At 39.0% G+C, this 19,291-nt stretch overlaps 1 protein-coding gene across 1 annotated transcript; it reads left to right on the top strand.

Annotated features, from left to right (window-relative positions):
* The first annotated feature begins 16,284 nt into the window (after nt 1–16,284).
* On the top strand, nt 16,285–19,082 carry LOC146362654 (uncharacterized). Its single transcript, XM_084919688.1, has 5 exons — nt 16,285–17,100; nt 17,245–17,832; nt 17,950–18,019; nt 18,428–18,602; nt 18,747–19,082. The coding sequence occupies exons 2-5, from the start codon at nt 17,413–17,415 to the stop codon at nt 18,910–18,912; spliced, it is 831 nt and encodes a 276-aa protein (XP_084775814.1). The 5' UTR covers nt 16,285–17,100; nt 17,245–17,412; the 3' UTR covers nt 18,913–19,082.
* Nucleotides 19,083–19,291: the final 209 nt, after the last annotated feature.

Genomic DNA, 19,291 nt, shown 5'->3' with positions numbered 1-19,291 from the left:
CTTTGAAATTAAAGTTATTGGAAATGGGTCTTATTAAGGCTGGCCAAGAAGGGTTTTCTTCTGTGTTTCATCCAATTCCAGAGAAAGTGCTTCACTTCAGTTTTCTGGACTAACTTTTGAGCAACAAGAAGAGCTCCTTTTAATTCAATTGGAATTTGAAAAAAAAATAAACATGAATTGGAAGTTAAAAAGCAAATTGAAGTTGAGATGATTCGTCAGGAAACAGAAAACAACAAGGCCGGGCATTTCTCGTTTGTCCTTGGAAAAACAGGATGCTGATTTAGTGGGAAATTGTCCATTGTGCATCCTTTGGACAATAATGTTTAGTTCCTCAATTTAACAAAAAGGACACAGATTCTTTTTTTTTCTTTTTTTTTTTAATTTAAGTGTTTCTAAAGCAAGAGACTGGTTGGATGCAGAGTGTGCGCTGTTGCTTCAGTGTGTCCTCAATGGTAAGGCAAAGGTGGTCTTTGAACTTTAACGATAGCTCTATTTTACGCCAAAATAAAGACAGCTGTGCTTAAAGCTCATGAGGTCATTCCGGATGCATACAGGCAGAGGTTCAGAACATAAAAGAAAAGAGATAAACAAAGGGAAAAGAACATATGTTCGAGTTTGCCTGAGACTTAATAAGTAATTTTAAACGGTGGCTAGGCGCACTTGAAAATTCCCCATTTAATGACTTGTGTGAGTTAATGATTTTGGAGCAGTTTAAAAACATGTTGTGGTTCAAGTAGCAACATATCACTGACAAAAAAGACACAACTGCTACTGAAGCTGCTGTGTCAGCAGATGAGTTTGCGCTGTTCCATAAGAGTGATTATCGGGAGCGCAAACTAACGGCAGGTTGACGGTGAGAGGAGAGGTTCTAGTTTGTTTGTTTTTTTTGGTTAATCACATACGACCAAGTAAGGTTGACTGGTTTAAATTAGATCCCAGGCACTGACAGAAGTCTGATTAAAATGGATGTCTGCAATTACTGTCATGAAGGGGGTCACTGGAAGGCAGAATGTCCTGGGTTGCAGGCTAAAACCAAAGGAATTAAATCTGCACCTATTACATTTGGTGGATGCAAAAAGCCTAATGATGATTTGTCAATTCCTGCTGTTTTGGATGACTATATCCCTTTTATTAGGGATGGTTTGTTTCCTTGGCAGAAGGTGAGGATAAAGTCCCAGATAAAATTCTAAGGGACACAGCAGCCGATGACTTAGGTTTTGACACTTTCTAATGGTGTTTTTGTGGGACTGTTTTGGATTGCAACATGAGTAAAAAGAGTAAAAATGTTTAATGTTGGTGTTTATTATAGAAAATATTTTTAAGAGAAACCATAACCAGCCATGCTACCTCAATGAGAAATCAGTGTTACACTTCTTTGTTGCTGTTAGCCCTATATTTTTATATTGAGGGTGTGGATCTTTAAAAAAGAAGGCTTTATATATATATTTCTTAATTGTAGTGCAGTTACACTAGAGTAAAAATAGGATATCAACCTCCTTGCAAATAGGAAAAATCTGTGATTTTCCAGTTATTGCATTCAACTTTACAACTGGCTGATTGATCATACAATGCCCTGAGCATCTGGGCTACCACTTTCAGTGACAAGGCAACTCTACAGTTATGCTTAATGGGAAGCAAACAGATTGTAAGCTTGTTGCAGGATATCTGAGTCAGTCTGCGACTCGTCTCTTTTGATGAGTCTTTTAAATGACTCTTCAGGTATTACATACCAATTTGTGGAATAATTTCTGTTTCAAATTTTTGAGGTTCTGTTTGGACTCTGAATGTAAGTAGTTGCATGGATTTCTGTGGATGTACATAGCAACAGATTTGAAACAGTTTACAAAAGATATTCAATTTTCACTGACTTATCACAGTTAATTGCTGTGTTATCACAAACAGATTGTATGTAATTGCCAACTTTACCCCATTCAACTACCAACTGATAACAGACTGGCTCTATTTGTTGCCATTTTATCTCTGACACACCAAAGTTGCTTTCAGACTTGGTCCCAGTTTGTAGCAAACATTTTATTACCAATGCGATTACAAGCTCATTGCACCTGTTCCAGTCTCCAAAAGTTAAAGAAAGGATTAAGGAAATTAATTTTCTTGAAAAGGAAGTAAGTATTAAATGCTACTTAAATAATAGTGAACAGTATATTTTTTATGGGGACTACCCAAGATAAGATACATTCAAAATAAGATACAATATCCATGGTCAGGGTAATGAAAGCATATATCATCTATGCAGTCCAACAATGTGCCTTAGCAGAACAGATGTATCTTATTTTGTTTTTGTGGTCCTTCAAATTCTTGGTGAGCAAAGGACGTTTTTTCCGCCTTAGGTAGACAATAAAGTCATATTCTATTCCTACGCCAATGCCTTGCAGACTCCAAATGCAACCTTTATGCTACTACCGGTTCACCACTCTCATCACTACTCTGCTTCAATTTTTGTCCATATTTCAGCCTCATCAGATGATTTCTGCAGTCATTTTAGTAAATATGAAGACATTATGATACAGACAGAGCTGGCAGCCACTATATGTTCTTCCATTCTGCAATCTTCACAAAGCTTTCTGCACTACATCCATGCTCCAGTGCTTCTTCTGTCCCTTAATCGCTGGTCCTTAGCGGGACCACTGAATGTCATTACCGGCTCCTCTGAGCTGCTGACAGACACATGCTGGGGCCCAGGAATGGCACAAGCTCCCCAAAAATCTCATTACCACCGAGTCACATACATAGCTGAGAGAATGAAACAGAATGTCCACTCTCACACCATCTTCATTACATACCCCGCTGTGTCACTGAGAGGGCAAACTGTTTGAAGACAAATGGTCATTCCATTCTTCTTCTACTTGTCAGCCCTATTATTAAAGTTCACAAGAGCTTTACCTCCTGTGAAAAGCTAACTCGCTCTCCACTTTCTCAAATCACTAATTCCTTCGAAGAACATGCAAAAGCCATTATGTCATATATACGTGTATATTATCATTATATCACAACTTAACAATTAGCATTGGGCGCAGTCTGTTACATGCACATGTGATTGAAATTAATTACAAACTGAGCTTATCTAATCTTAAAGTATAAAATCAAAACTTTGCAAAGAATTTGGAAGTTCAGTGTTCTTGAAAACTGTAGGTCAGGGTTAGTGCAGAACGTTCATCATCAGCTGGTATTTAATTTACCAGGTTCACAATTAGATTTCTCAGAAATGTGCTGACAATCCTTTCTGCCTCAAAACATGACAGAATGTTTTTCTTGATTTAAACTTTAGCTTTTTACTTTTCTTAAATGACTGGATAAAATGTGTTCATATATGTTAAACAGGAACAATTCTTTAATATTTTTTTAATACAGTCTTATAAGAAATTGTTCTGGGAAATGTCCTGGATGCGAGCTAAGTATGTGTTCTTACGTCATATGAGTTATTTTTTTTTATCTACAATGTACCTGGACCCCCACCAATTCGCATACCGCCAGAACAGGAGCACAGAAGATGCAGTCTCCATCGCACTGCACTCTGTCCTCTCACACCTGGACAACAACAACACCTACGCCAGAATGCTGTTTATAGACTTCAGTTCAGCATTCAATACAATCCACCCCTCACAACTCATCAGGAAACTGACAGACCTGGGCATCAGTTCCCTCATGTGCAAATGGTTACTGGATTTCCTGACCAACCACCCCCAACATGTCCAGCTGGATAACCACTGCTCATCTACAATCACAATGAACACTGGTGTACCACAAGGCTGTGTGATGAGCCCTTTCCTCTACTCCCTCTTCACCCACGACTGCAGACCTGCTGATGGTTCTAACACCATCATTAAGTTTGCAGATGACACCACGGTGATTGGCCTCATCAGTGACAACGATGAGGCCGCCTACAGGGAGGAGGTGGATCGTCTGGCTGAGTGGTGCGACAGAAACAACCTGCTGCTTAACACCGAGAAGACCAAGGAGCTCATCGTGGACTACAGGAGGAATGCTGACCCACATCCACCCATCTACATTAAGGGGATGGCTGTGGAGCATGTGAGCAGCTTCAAGTTCCTGGGAGTCCACATCTCCAAGGATCTCATCTGGACGATCAACTGCTCCAACCTGGTCAAGAAGGCTCACCAGCGCCTCTTCTTCTTGAGGACTCTGAGGAAGAACCACCTGTCCTCAGACATCCTGGTGAACTTCTATCACTGCACCATCGAGAGCATCCTGACCAACTGTATAACAGTCTGGTACGGAAACTGCTCTGCCTCGGACCGGAAGGCGTTGCAGAGGGTCGTGAAAACTGCCCAGCGCATCTACAGGAAGCGGTGTCTGAAAAGGGCTGGGAAAATCATCAAAGACCCCCAGTCACCCATCACATGGACTCTTCACCCTCCTGCCCTCTGGGAGGCGCTACAGGAGCATCCGGACTAAGAGCACCAGGTACCGGAACAGCTTCTTCCCCACAGCTGTCAGACTCCTGAACTCTGCCTCCTGACATCAGACCCACGTTAACACATAGACTGGACATACACACACCCACAACCACCTACACACACACACAATGGACAACTGTACCCTCAAACACACAATAATAACATGGACTGAACCACCACTAACAACCACTAGCACTTTATATAGCCTCTTAACTGCACTACTATATAGTTCTGTGTAAATAATCATACGATAATTTTTAATTCTACAACTGTTTACAACTTGCATAGTTCCCATTTCTGTATAGCTGTATATCTCATATTTCTTTAAAGTTCTTTATTTCATATTCTGTATAGTTTTTTTTTTTCATATTTATATCCTGTTCATAGCCTGTACATAGCTTGTACTCACTACAGCCTGTACATACTTATAGTTATAGCATATTCATAACATACTTCATACCGTGTACATATTACATACCGTAATAGACCCATTCTGTAATATACTTACATATCTATATTATTGCTAGCATATATTGTAATATATCTATATCATGGCTAAAGCACTTCTGGATGGATGCAAACTGCATTTCGTTGCCCTGAACCTGTGACATGTGCAATGACAATAAAGTTGAATTCTATTCTATTCTATTCTACCTCCTTAAAAATTTGTTTTAGCATTGTTACTTGAAGGATTCTATAAGAAAATAAAATCACCATCAACCACCATTGCATAGTGGTAGCAATGAAAAACTGAAGTTTGATATTACTGAATGAAAAAAAAAAGAACATTCATACTTTACAAAATCCTTGGACAAAATGGAAAAAAAAAAACCTCTGTGAGTTTGAGTGTCTTGCGCTGGAGCTGCTGTCTGTTACATCGACAGCCTTGATAAACTGGACATCTTGCGGGTTGTTGGCTTTGAGACTGATGGCACAGCTGCTGTAATGGTCTGATCCAAAGGAGCAGCTAACCTAACCTGAAGATCATTCACTGCACGAAACACAAAATACAACTTGTGACTTGTGATACTGTACAGACTAGCGTAATAGTTGGATATTTGCCTTCATTTTTCTTGCAAAGTCTAAAAGTCTGCTGCCCATGTCAGTAAATGGGATAGGAGTTTTCTCCTTCCCTGACTGCAGATTTGCAGAGCGATAAAGAGAAAAAAAATGACACCCTGCAGATGACCCTTTCATATGAAACAGAAAAAGAAGGCAGACATTCTTAGTCTGACAAAATTAGACATGTAGGCACATAATGCTGGTGAAGCATATCTGTGCATATGCTTAATCATGGACATCCATGGCTAACTTGATTGTCAGTATGTTGCTGCATTTTGAGATTAACTAATTTAAAAGTTATAACATTATTTAACCTTCTGTTGTTTGTTTGATTACATCCAATATCACCACAGAAAAAAGAACAAAGCTAAAATATTATTTTTAAAGTCATTAAGTTTTTAACTTTAGTTAAAATTCACAATTATTCTGTATGCATTTCACCAATACCAGCAATTAATATACTAGGCTTCCATAGCCCACTTTGACTCCTGAACAATTAGTATTAAACAAAATTGTGTTTTATGTTCATCAAGACATTGACTTACATGGCTTTTCTTGGGAAATTATCTTGTATAACAAGTACACTGAAAGCTGTTCTGGTGAACAGAGTGACCCATCTAATTACAATGACACTGCTGACTCTAGGTTGATGTCAAGTATACAGCCATGATTCCTATATCTATATATATATCAACTTATTGTCAAAAATGAACCTAGTAAGACGCATTTTTACTTAACTCTTTAGTGGCAGTTCCTGCATTTTATCATCATTTCATTTTTATTTATAATCTGTTAATAATCTAGTAACTAGTAGTCACACTGTCATGACGTTCTGATGGCAAAGTCAAATGTGGGTTGTTGAACTGCATAAGCAGAGTCTCTCGCAGCGTTCCATCGCTGCTGAGGTGGGACGCAGTAAGACAGTCATGCAGAATTTCTTAAATGATCCTGAGGGTTATATAACAAAAAAGTCAAGTAGAAGACCCCCCCTAAAATTTTACAAGCACTGAGTCGGAGGATCCAATTGGCTGTCCATCAAGACACTGGACGATCCTCGACCCAAATTAAGGCCATTACTGGTGCCGACTGCAGCCCCATAGTCATCCAACGGCATCTGAGACTGAAGGGCTTCAAAAACAGCAACTGTCTTCAAAGGCCAATTATTATGTCAGACAAAAACGTGAATGGGATTCACTGTCAGAATAAGAACAGGAAGAAAGTAAATATTGAGGCAACTTATTACTAATGCCTAAGCACGCTATAACTTTTTCTCTTGTCGAACACCTGTACACAACTGCGCTGCACATAAGCGGAAAATTAGATATTAGATATTAATATAGTAGTAACAGTTTTAGAGTCGTGCTTAAGAGATGGGTTTTAGATGTCACAAAAATGTGGGATAAATAACCATTCACCATTAGAAGAAAAGAATGAATTATATTGTTTTTGTTAATACTTGGTTGGCAGACATAAAAGGATATAATATCTTTATATTTCTTTCCGAAACTCTGGATAAGAAGTATAATTAACAGCAGTGTGAGTTTCTATTTTGTGCAATACCCAGCTTTTGTTTTGTTTGTTCATATGGATGCAAACAGTCCAGTGTTAAAATCAGATGCATGGAACACCAGCCTGGATTAGGGGTAATTGTTATGTGAATGCAAAAGCTCTTAATTGTAATGTGTGCTCATTAGTCAAGATTTTTTTTCTGTAGTCCATTTGGACTTATGCGCAAAATGACCAGGTGTGGTTTTGACGAAGCATTCCTAAGAAGACAAAATGTAATTCAGCATGCTAATCACATCTATTTAAAGTAAATCATGGCTTAATTAATCTTGAGTGGCTCTGATCAAAAGGAGATGTGGGTTGGTTTTGCAAGTTGGAGGGTCCTTTGGAATATAATGTGGTGCCAGAGCAATCCAAAGACAACAAATGATTACAGTGTTTGAGATGATGACTACTGACTGGAGAAGTGAAGACAACAAAATGATGGTTATCACACACATCAGTATGCTCTGCATATTAGCCTGGGATTGTGTGTTTGTTGTATTTGGCTGTTCTGTAAAGACGAAGTGATGCCTCTTTGCAAACATATTGTTGAACTGAACACACAATTGTTATATCATGTTGTAGAGAAAACAATTATAGAAATATTTCCAAATGCAACCAAACTATTACATTACTTGAGTTTGAAATTGCCGAGGCTTAGAAAAAGGAAAATTGGGTATAGAGTTGATTTGCACATTCAAGGGAAGACATTAACTTGGGGATCTGGGGTTCTCCCCTAGGACATTTTGGCCATAAGACACTTCATTTCATGCATTGTAGTTGAATTTTATGCAATTTCTGGTTCTCTGCATCAATTTATTGTGGAAATTATTTTGTTTTGACTCTATTTATGTAAAGGAAAATACAAAATCAGGTACCAGTGGATTCTAAACATAGTGGAATATAACAGAATACAGCCCACATGCAATCCGTGCTTTCATACAAATACATGTATGTATTTTCCTCCCTGGGGAAAGCCTCTCTGATTTAATATGATCCTTGGTTTGCAAAAACATCTTTTTATAATTTTCATGCAAGGCCACATCAATATACAAATCTAACCTATAGGTTTGTGCTCCAGTTTTATGGAGGTCTCAGAGTAGGTGTTTATTATGTGACTGAAGACTATGAAAAGGCATCATTTAATCCCCAATTTTCTTTGTCTCTTAGGGTAAGTTATCTCTTTAAATGTACAGTGCTATCCAGTTTACACTGTGTTTGAGCCACTACTCATTTCTCTGTATGTCATGCAGAAAATGGGAAATAGGTGAAGCAATTTAATGAAACATGTGCAAAGATAAAGTTAACGAAAGTATAGAAGGCAGAAGCGGAGTTCGGAGAATTCTAACAAGCTTAATAGTGAATATTTGGTGAGACTACATTTATTCTTCTTATCATTTCTTTAAGCGGTATTATCAGGAATAGTTCTCCAGTAGTTTTTAAGTCAAAGGTTTTTTTGGGTGGGGGTGTTGGCCCATTCTTTGTCAAGAGGATCCCATACTACTTTAGCAGTGCCAAGATCCGAGCTTTGAAGAGGCCAATCCATGAGTGATACCATTCCATTGCATAATCTGGCCATAATCCTCAGCCTTTTCCACCTGTTTCCCTCCCTTCCTTGACAGTCACCATTCCACTGAGACCATGAGGCTTCAGCAGGCGTGCCACCTCGTCTGTCCTCCAAGTTTCCTTTTTTCCCTCCTTTTTCTGCATGGCTCACAGCACATCATTCCAAGATATGGCTTAGAAGTTTGTTGAGACCATGGAACAAGACTTTCATTCAGCGCAGGAGAGGAAAGCGCTGCTCTACTATAGTATAGTGGGGATGGGGTGCTGCTGACATAAACTGAGGATATAGTTAGGTTGTGGAAAGAACACTGAGGATCTCCTCAGTCTCACTGACACGCCTTCCATAATGGAAGCAGAGTAATTTATGGTCTCATGATTACGATAAGGGTAGTATAAAAAGACCCATGTTAGAGTCACTGGGAAAGTGTGGAGTTACTGTATTATCTGACATTGCAATATGAAAGCTATTTGCATTAGAAATATGTTTATCCAGTCAGTGTTTTTTTTTTTTTTAATGCAAATTCTATTCCCTTCCTCTTTCTGTGCACTGTCATGTCTATCACCATTTACAGTACATGCTCAGAGCAATAGAAGTTTGAACCACATGTTTATTCATTGGGACGCAGAGAGTGAAACACGGGATGAACAAGTTGACCTTGCTTTGAATATTGCTACATTTGCATATGAAAGGGAGGTTCATAGAGTTCAAGTTCAGATAACTAGAGAATATGAACGCTCGCTTTCCTCTGTCTCCTCCCACCATTCTTCCATGAGGCATCTGATCTCATTGCTCTTTTTATTTTGTCGATGGTTTATTTTCTTGTGCTTAACACAAATAGATACAAATGCTTTCATGAGCACACATGCCACACACATTCTCTCTGCATGGCTCTCTGTGAAAAAGAACACATAGGCTCATATTCAATCCTATCCCACTTCATCTTGCGCTAAGCTCTTGAACTCTGTAATAGGCACTTAAGAATTCAACAGAGATATAAAGTTTACTATGCGGTTTCTGCACAGTACCAAGGGACTAGTGGTGGCTATGACTGAGAGAAGACGGAAAGAAAAAAAGGAATTGTTGTTAATAGTTAGAGTCCTCCAGATGGGGTCTGGGCTAAACTCACTCTTCACTCTATCTATCCCAGTTAGCGTTCTCCATGGCGCTGGTGTCAAAGTGGAGAATGTGTCATATGATTGTTTGTACCTATGCTATATTATTCTTGATTAATATAAGCTTTTCAGTTGCAAATAATGTGTTAATTGTTCACTGTTAATTTTCTAAGGTGTAGTGGTAACATTTTATTTATTTTGGTATGTACTGAAAAGAGCAGGTATTTATTGATAAGCGTCCTGTTATTAGCTGGATTTTACTAGTATAGTGAGGCTAGCTTTATGTACTTATATGATGTCCTGTGCTAAGCCAAACTAAGCTTAACCAGAGCCCAACTATAGGCAGTGTAATACACAGTCAATCAGAATAATAAAAAGGAACAGAAATAACTGAAATAGTCTACAATTCAACTAAAGCCACTTGCTAGATTTTCTTTAATAAATCGGAGTGGAAAGAGGTGATAGGCTAAAAATAAATAAATAATAATGTTATACACAGATGTAAACTTTTACATTTCTTTTATGTATAACATTTTTTAATGACAGTATTTTCATATTTCATAAATGACTGATTAACCTTTAGCAAATCAAATATGACATCAAGTCCAATCCAGTTCTTTAAGAGCTAGCTGTTACTGAGTGATGGATTTGGAAAGTCTGAGTAAATAAGTAACAAATTATTTAGATACACGCTTATGGGCTTTGGGTTATAGTTAGTTAGCTACTCTTCTTCACATGAGTGTCAAGTCAGTTTCAGTTCCAAAGCACTCTCCTATATTTAATGGAGTTTGATATAGTCCTTCAAGAGTTCTACCACACAGGCAAACTCAGTTAATGAAGAGGTTAATAGTTTCTTTCTTGGGAACAATGCAAAGTTAATGCAACTGCTTAGAGTACGGAGGTGATCATCTTCTTTGTCAAGGAGAATCCCAAATCAAAGGGCAAACCATAGAATCTCAAATATACCCTGCCAGTAAAGAAAAAGGATGTTATGTATGTATACCTATCTATCTATCTATCTATCTATCTATCTATCTATCTATCTATCTATATATATCCTCTTCTTCTTCTTCTGTTTGTCTACCACCACTATGTCCGGTTGGTTAGCCACCACCATTTTATCCGTCTGTATCTGGAAGTCCCACAGGATCTTAGCTCGGTCATTCTCCACCACCATTGGGGGCATCTCCCATTTTGAACTCAGGACTTCCAGGTTATACTCGGCACAGATGCCCTGCCTGCTAGCATCTTGCACCCTGCTGTTATGTGCTGGATTGTCTTTACACAGCCTGCAACTGGGGTCTTGCCTTGTGTGATAGACCCCAGCCTCTATGGATCTTGTGCTCAGAGCTTGTTCCTCTGCTGCCATGATTAGTGCCTCTGTGCTGTCTTTCAGTCCAGCTTTGTCCAGCCACTAGTAGTATTTCTGGATATCAGCCACCTCCTCTATCTGCCGGTGGTACATACCGTGCAGGGGCCTGTCCTTCCATGATGGTTCCTCGTCTCCCTCCTCTTTCTTGGGTTTCTGCTGCCTGAGGTATTCACTGAGCACGCGGTCGGTTGGGGCCATCTTACTGATGTATTCGTGGATGTTTGTTGTCTCATCCTGGATTGTGGTGCTGACACCCACCAGTCCCCGACCTCCTTCCTTCCGCTTAGCGTACAGCCTCAGGGTGCTGGACTTGGGGTGAAACCCTCCATGCATGGTAAAGAGCTTTCTTGTCTTGATGTCAGTGGCTTCTTTCTCCTCCTGTGGCCAACTTATTATCCCAGCAGGGTACCTGATCATGGGTGGGGTGTAGGTGTTGATAGCTGGATCTTGTTTTTACCGTTCAGCTGACTCCTCAGGACTTGCCTGACCCTCTGCAGGTACTTGGTGGTTGCAGCTTTCCTAGTGGCCTCTTCATGGTTTCCATTTGCCTGTGGGATCCCCAGGTACTTGTAGCTGTCCTCTATGTCTGCAATGTTGCCTTCTGGTAGTTCAATCCCCTCCGTTTTGACTACCTTCCCTCTCTTTGTTATCATCCGACTACACTTCTCCAGTCCGAATGACATTCTGATGTCATTGTTATACATCCTGGTGATGTGGATCAGTGAATCAATGTCTCGTTCACTCTTGGCATACAGCTTGATGTCAACCATGTATTATATTAATCGCATTTCATTTTGCATGAGCAAACAGACTCGAGAAAAAAGGGAAAATATACGCACTTAACATGTTTATTGAACATCTTGAACATTCATGTTAAGAAAAAACACCGTAAACATTTATCCACTCTCTCTGTCACTCTTGGGGAGGCACTTGAAACAAGGAACCAAAGCTATTTAAAGTGCGTGTTCTCAACGATATTAATAGGTCTGCAGTTTTTTGCAATCCACTTGGCAATTGTGTCAGTCAATATTTCCAAGGTAGACTTACTGAGTCCCCGATGCTCTGCGAGTGATTTGTCGCAAGCTGGGTGACACGTTAGCCAAAGTCCTAGCAGCATCCCTGACTAGCGTATGCTTCGCCTCAAAGTGATATTTTAACCTGGAAGTGCTTTGGTGAAAAGAAAATTCGTTCCTGCACAATGTGGATAATACTTTGTCGGCTGACTGTTGTTATTTTTTAATACTCAAATTTCCCATCAAGAGGGCAGATGTGCATTTATCATCTTCCATATTGAGTTGATTGATTCAGCTGCCCATCACTAACAGATCAACTGCCCATTTGCGCATGTGCGAAGGTAACTCTACTTGGACAAACTGCCCGGAATACGTTGACGGACACATTTAAGGGATTTTGAGCCATTCTGCACACCAGATGCGTTAATTACGTTGACCAAGTTGATGGTGATGGCGGATCAATTTGCGTTAACGCGTTAATTTTGACAGCACAAATGTGTGTGTGTGTGTGTGTGTGCATATATATATTTACCATCAGTTTGATATGTATGTTCAGCTTTAAAACATGAACCAGGGCATTGGAGGGCCTTCAAAGCACTCACAAACTTTAAGTTATTGCAGTGGATATGTGCAACATTTGCAGTGGAAAAAAAAAAGATAAATAAATAAAAAATAAAAGTAGGAGAGGAAAATCTAAGGAAAGACAGTGGTTAGTGGAGCAGATAATAATGATTAAATATAAAGATCAATGATTAACTAGTTTAGCCTTCTGTAAATGTAAATATGGGTGGGAAACACTTGAATGATCAAACTTCTATTAGCATCACATTATTTCTTGTGTTTACTTTGAAGTTTACTATTACTTCACCTATCTAGCAAAGCAGCCTAGTTGTACTGAGTACAGTGCCCTCTCCTGGGATTCAGCAGTTCAAAATCCACTCCCATTACTCAAAAGCCATCAAAACAACTGGCATGTTTTTGCAGTAGTCTGTCATGTTTTTATTTATTTATTTTTTTATTTTTATAAAATGTGTAACTATGAATCTCTGTGTGTGTTACGTGAGTGACAGTTTAATTTTCACCACCTGCATTATTGGGCCACTTCCTCTGTGAAATGTAAGAGAGCACCGTCAGTGTGACAATGGTGGTGCCGGTGACACTTTCATTCATTATCATATATGACTCTGCTAAGCTAAGGTTATGTTACTAAACGTAGTGTTATCGAGTTGTTTGCTATAGTGTTACCTGTTCTTTTCTTCAACGAAAAGTTTAACCTTTGGGAACATTGTTCTAATAATATTGACTTTTTTTTTTATTACTTGCCTTCAGCCAAAACAGACAAGGTTATTTTTTCTCCGCAGTTAAAATAATACACTCACTAACTCAGTTTCCCCTAGTTTAAGTCTAATTTTTTCTCTAACTTGTCTGGCAAAGTCGTGCTGTAGCGGTGCCAGAAAGGTCAAAAAACAGTTGATTTTATGCTGATATGATGGAATATGACACAGCTTGATAAAATACAGCTTGACGTGTTGTCAGCTTTCTGATTTTCATTAGAGTTGAATATCTTATCCTTGCCTGTGATTGCAGAGGGGATGCTGAGGAGGACTGAAGATAGGAAATTTTGAGGAAACGAACAGGTGGCTCAATCTGTCTCCACATCAATCTCCTGGTGTCCTGCCCTAATTAGAGTGCGCTCATCCACCACACCTGCTAAAATACTGCTGTTGTTATTCTCAAATCATCTTGTTTTTGTAGCAATAATTTGCTGTTGAGACACTTAAGATTTTGATTGCTCGTGCAGTTATGAAATTAAAGATGTTGGAGGAATTGAGGACAAGGATTATTTGTTGGGTGTGCCGAAGGAATGCTTGAAGACATTTCTTTGAAAACTGATCCTATTTTAAAACTCCAGTGGTAACTCCATCTTGATCTTCTGTAGCCAGAAATTACCCTATTTGTTATATTTATTTAGCCCATAAGATGGCTTAGGAGTTTGGTTAGTGGCTTGCATCCATAAACCCTATGTGTGCAACACACTGGCACAGATACACAGATCGCCAAAACTGGAGCTGGATTTTTTGGATGGATTGGGAATTCCATTTGTTTTTTTCTTTTCTGGCTCGTTGGATCTTTGCATAACAATGCTCCTAGTAAACCCGAGTAAGTAAAATAAATAAGTAAATACAAAATAAATACAAATACACATTTGTTAACTTGATTATTGAAACCAAACAATAATCTGGTTTCAAAAGGTTATGTCTTGTTCAAAGTAATGAACACAGAAAGTTGTGGTAAATTTTAAAATACATGGCTGAATATAAAGTTTTTGTCTTGTCAGGCACTGGGTGAGTAGGCAGGGCTCACAAAGGCAATTCAAAGTGTTCATGTACAGATAGACGATTTTTGCGAAACAAAGACAGGTGAGAAAACATCCAGGAAGGGAGGTGGTTCCAAGGGGGCTCGAGGGGATCCCCTCGGAGGGATTCCAACTTGCAAACCAAACCAGCAGCCACTCCACACAATCCGATCTCATTCACTCAACATGTCTCCAGACATGACGACAAGGGGAAGACAAGGATCACTGCGGAGATGCCACAGAAACCACTTGTGGAGATGACAGAGATGTAGGAGCCAGGGTTTCACTATCAAAGTAGATCAATGAGTCTATCCACACCTTAAGTAAGAGCCCATGATTGCTTATCTTCAACAGGTGGGGACCAGCCACAGGTCCACAGATGACTTTGAACACAAAGCAAAGAGAGAGAGAAATGAACAGAGAAATAGAATCCACTGGAGAGCCCGGGTCCTGACAGTTTTACATACAACGCTTACAACCCATATGGAAAAGAAATAGAAAAAACACTGTTAACCTTTGCTGTATTTTTCACAGTAAAATACCACAAAATGCCCAGTAACTTACCTGAAAACATTTCTACAGTTAATTACTGTAATTTGCTTTGCATTATGGGTATATTAAGGTTATTTACATTTACTTACTGTATTTTTTAAAATTGCGGTAGTAGTTATACCTACCGTTAACACATTAGCAGTAGTGCTACTGTATTATGTGATTTGAATGGTTCATCATACTGTTTGTGTATTTTTACTCTTTCAGTGGTTGGTTGCAATAGTGCATTACATTTTAACTCTTTCACTGCCAACCATTTCCAGATTTTCCTCCAACCTATGCCATTTGTCAGTATGATACCAGTGAAAGTATTATGGTTTTGACTTTTTAGGGGACTTGCCTGTGTGAAAGGTTCAAGAATTCTGATCATCTAATCTGCTGCATGCAGTTGTATGCACATGCACAGCTGCTGCAAATGTGTGCTTGCCACTGCGTTGCCATAGAGATCAATTCAAGTGACAGCTGCTCCTGGGGAGAGGGAAAAGAATGCAGAAAGGCCTCCTTGTAGGGAAATTTTATAAAGCAAGGTTCTCCAAATCTCTCCCAAAATTCTGTGTTTTCTTAATTGACTTCCATTCATATGTAAAGACTATAAGGTTAACTACAAATAAAAAAAGCAGAATTCACATTGCTGCATCTCCATCACTTATCTCTGATTAACCCTGAACAAGATTCACACTTCCTTTTGTTAATTTTTTTACTTGCCACTATTCTGTTGTTGGATTTCACTTAGGTTGTTGCTGCTGTCTGTTTTTGTGTAATTTTGTACTTGTGACAAGTAGTGAATAAAGTTATTTAAAAAAGACGCAGAAAGGCGAACTTCAGTCAGTGGAGAATATTGTAATAATTTGGCGGAGGCTTCTCAGTCGAGCAGTAACTGAATTGCTCATTTACTGAACGTGCAACATGTACAGAACTCTTCTGGGAACTAGTCAACCCAACTTAGTGAAACACACACTGAATGCATGCTGGCCCCGCCCACCCACCTACCTCTACCAACCACCACTCCATATCCTGACTGACATGACCTGTGATCCAGTGATTGACAGGAGAGGAAAGACAGGCCAACTTTGTTAACTCTTCCTTACGATATGCTCGAGAGGACAAAAGATTTTGCACCTTGTTATTGTTGGACCTCTGTGTGGAAACTGCAAACGGGATGTCATAAGGTAATGCAAAGGACTCTCCTACCTAACATACTCGTTTATTAATTTTTAAGAGCATATATATTTTTTGTGTGGGGGGGGGCTTAAAATCGGTGTTAGCTTGGTCGAAATAGCACATTAGCTGAATTATTCTGGAAAAAATAGGTTGTGTGTGTTTTTTTTCTTTTCTTATTTAAATATATATTTAGATATATTTTTTCCACGGGGAGGGGCGAGGAACACAGGCGCAACGACAGTCTTTGTCTTTTTCCCGCCGAGTGTGGTGCATTGTCCTCCTGCGCTTCTGTTCTATGACTATTGAGAAGCTGGCCACGCTAACAGTGGGACATTTAGCTTCAGCTCTTTGAAAGACAAGACAAAGCAGCAGGTAAAAATACACATTTAATGAGAATAAAGAAAGACAACTTTTTTTTTGGAAATTTAGAGACTGCTAAAACAATCGTATCCAGTTTTGAGCTTGCTCATGTAGGTTAGCCTGCTTTATTTAATTTTGTGTGAGCTGCAGTACACAACATTAAAAAGTTAATATAACATTAGGTTGGTGGCGCGAGGAACTCCAACCTAAGTTTAATATTTATTATTTTTTTAAGTGGGAAGGGGAGAGCATGTTTTTTTTCCTTTAATACAACGTCTTCCAGGGTCTTTTTCATAGGAAAACCATGTAACGTCTGTGTTAGGTTGGTCAAAAGAGCAATTAGTTGAATTATTCTGGAAAAGATGGGTTGTGTGTTTTTTTTTCTTTTATTTACTTATGTAAATATATTTTTCAAGGGTTAAATAAATGCAACATTAAATTAACAATTGTCTCTCTGTCTTTTCCCGCCCAGTGTGGTGCATTGCTGTCCTCCTGCCCTTGCTGGCCGCGCTGACAGTGTGATGTAGCCTGAGTTCTTTGAGAGACAAGACAAAACAGCAGGTAAAAAGACATATTTAGTGAGAATAAAGGTAGACAACATTTTTTTTGGAAATTTAAAGACTGCTAAAACAATCTAACCCAGTTTTGAAGTTTCTCATGCAGGTTAGCCTGCTCTAATCTCAACTGTGGTTTATTGTTTCATAGGTTCCATTTAAAAAGCCAAGGAAAAGGTCTACCAGGGAAAACAATGAGGGTGATGTTGCCATCAAAAGGGGGAGATCTGAACTTGATAGCTATGGTTGCATCAACTGGCAACCCACAACCCTACCAGAAGGAGAAACGACTGAAACTTTGGAGACAAAAAGACAGACTATGTCAACTGTCTTCAGATCAGCAGGTCCTCAAGCAATTGAAACAACAGATGTAAATACTTATATGTCTTTGACTTATATTTACCAGAGGCACATGCTTAATTCTTGGCCTGCCCCCACCTTATGTGAGGTTCAAGAGCAATGGCCATTTCTTTTTACTAAAAGAGGCCTCTGCACTCACTTCCACACACTCACAGATATTGAGGTAGAGACACGTCTCAGTGAAGCCCTTCTTACGAAAGGAAGGAGAATTTTGAACTTCTTTCAAAGCCAGAGACTTCAGTGGAACAAGGAGATTGAACATCTGCTACGTGAGTGCGACAGTGCAAAGCTGAACCACAACCAGATCGCCACAGCAGCCATCCTTCTTCTGATGAAGTACTTCCAAGAAAAAGAGGACTCAATCTTCATCTTGGCTGACGTAATTATATTTAAAATTTTACACATGCACTCTCAATACTGTCAACATAAACAAAGGAAAAATATTTCAATGATTTTGGGTATCATCATTCAAATCAGTTCCTTTTGTGTTTTAAAGGCTTTTTCCACCAAGATGTCTGTTGAGAGAGAGATGACCTTACCCATCACACCAAGGGTAATAGCGCTTGGTAAGTAAATAGTTTCAATCCTCTTGTAATATTTTTGTAAAAAATCTATGTAATTATTGTGGTATTTGTACCCACAACAACTTACGTAACAGGGGTTTGTCTGTTTTATATTGTATAAAAATAGAATACACACAGTTTGCTGCTGTTTCTCTTATTATTTATTATACACAATGACCAACAGGAAAAAACAGCCTAACATTTCAGCACAGGCCAAAATGCCAAAACATTAGGCAGTTTTTTCCTGTAATTGATCATAATTTTCATTACATAATAAATAATAAGAGAAATAGCAGCAAACCGTGTGGATTCTATTTTTGTACAGTGTGGGGCCTGCTATCCAGCATTCTTGTGGAAACCTTATTTGTAAGGGTGAGCACATTGTCTTATTGGACTCTTGTCTGTTTTTAGGGAATAATTTCATGTCTGCAAGCCGCTGGATGATCAGTTTGGAGGGCAAGGTATTTTATGAGCCTGAGCAGATGCATGACTTTGCCAGCACCCTTGCTGTCTTCTTTGCGTCATACTACGTTTTCAACCTTGAGTATCAGGAGTCAGCGTCCATCACACTGGAGATGATACAGAGGTAAATACTTTACACCATTAAAGCTTTCACCATTTAAGAATGAAATATATGTGATAGCTTGACTACAGTTGCAGAAACATATAGGTGATTGCTGTAATGTATGTTTTAATTTTGAAATTAAAGCAGCCTTTTTTCCGTTAAAAGGTTCTTTGTGAGGATCAATCCAGACATGGGAACAAAATGCCCTGCAAAACTTGGTACAAGCCGCAAGACAGGTCGTGTCGTAAAGAGGAAGGTTACAAGCATCAGCCCTCGGATCACCACCGTCCTCCAGCGGCTCTCTGAGTTTGAATGGAGGACTTCCAACTAGGTAAGAATACAGAGATGATAATATCTTTTACATAGCTGATAATTATATACATACTGTACACACATCCATACAACAGTATGAATGATCTCAGACAGATGTGAACAAGTGAATAACCTGAGCAAACATGAATATTGATGATGTGTCTTTGACAGGTGGTGATAAAGACTACACTGAACCCGACCATCCTGGTAACGGAAATCTAAATCCCATGTCACATTCTATTTCCTGGGACCCACTGATAATTATTACATTTTGTAAATAATTTTTGTTTTACAATTGTAATAGCTTATCTAATGTTCATGCTGGTGGGTTTGTCCTGTTTTTAGTGGAATGAAAAACTGTTTTCCTTAAAAAAATCAGATACAGAAAGGTGAAGGAC

This window comes from Perissodus microlepis, chromosome 22 (genome assembly GCF_051167445.1).
Source record: "Perissodus microlepis isolate ML-2025 ecotype Zambia chromosome 22, ASM5116744v1, whole genome shotgun sequence".
Lineage (NCBI taxonomy): Eukaryota > Metazoa > Chordata > Actinopteri > Cichliformes > Cichlidae > Perissodus > Perissodus microlepis.
Note: the sequence above shows the minus strand (reverse complement) of the source record. Positions and strands in the feature narration are given on the sequence as shown.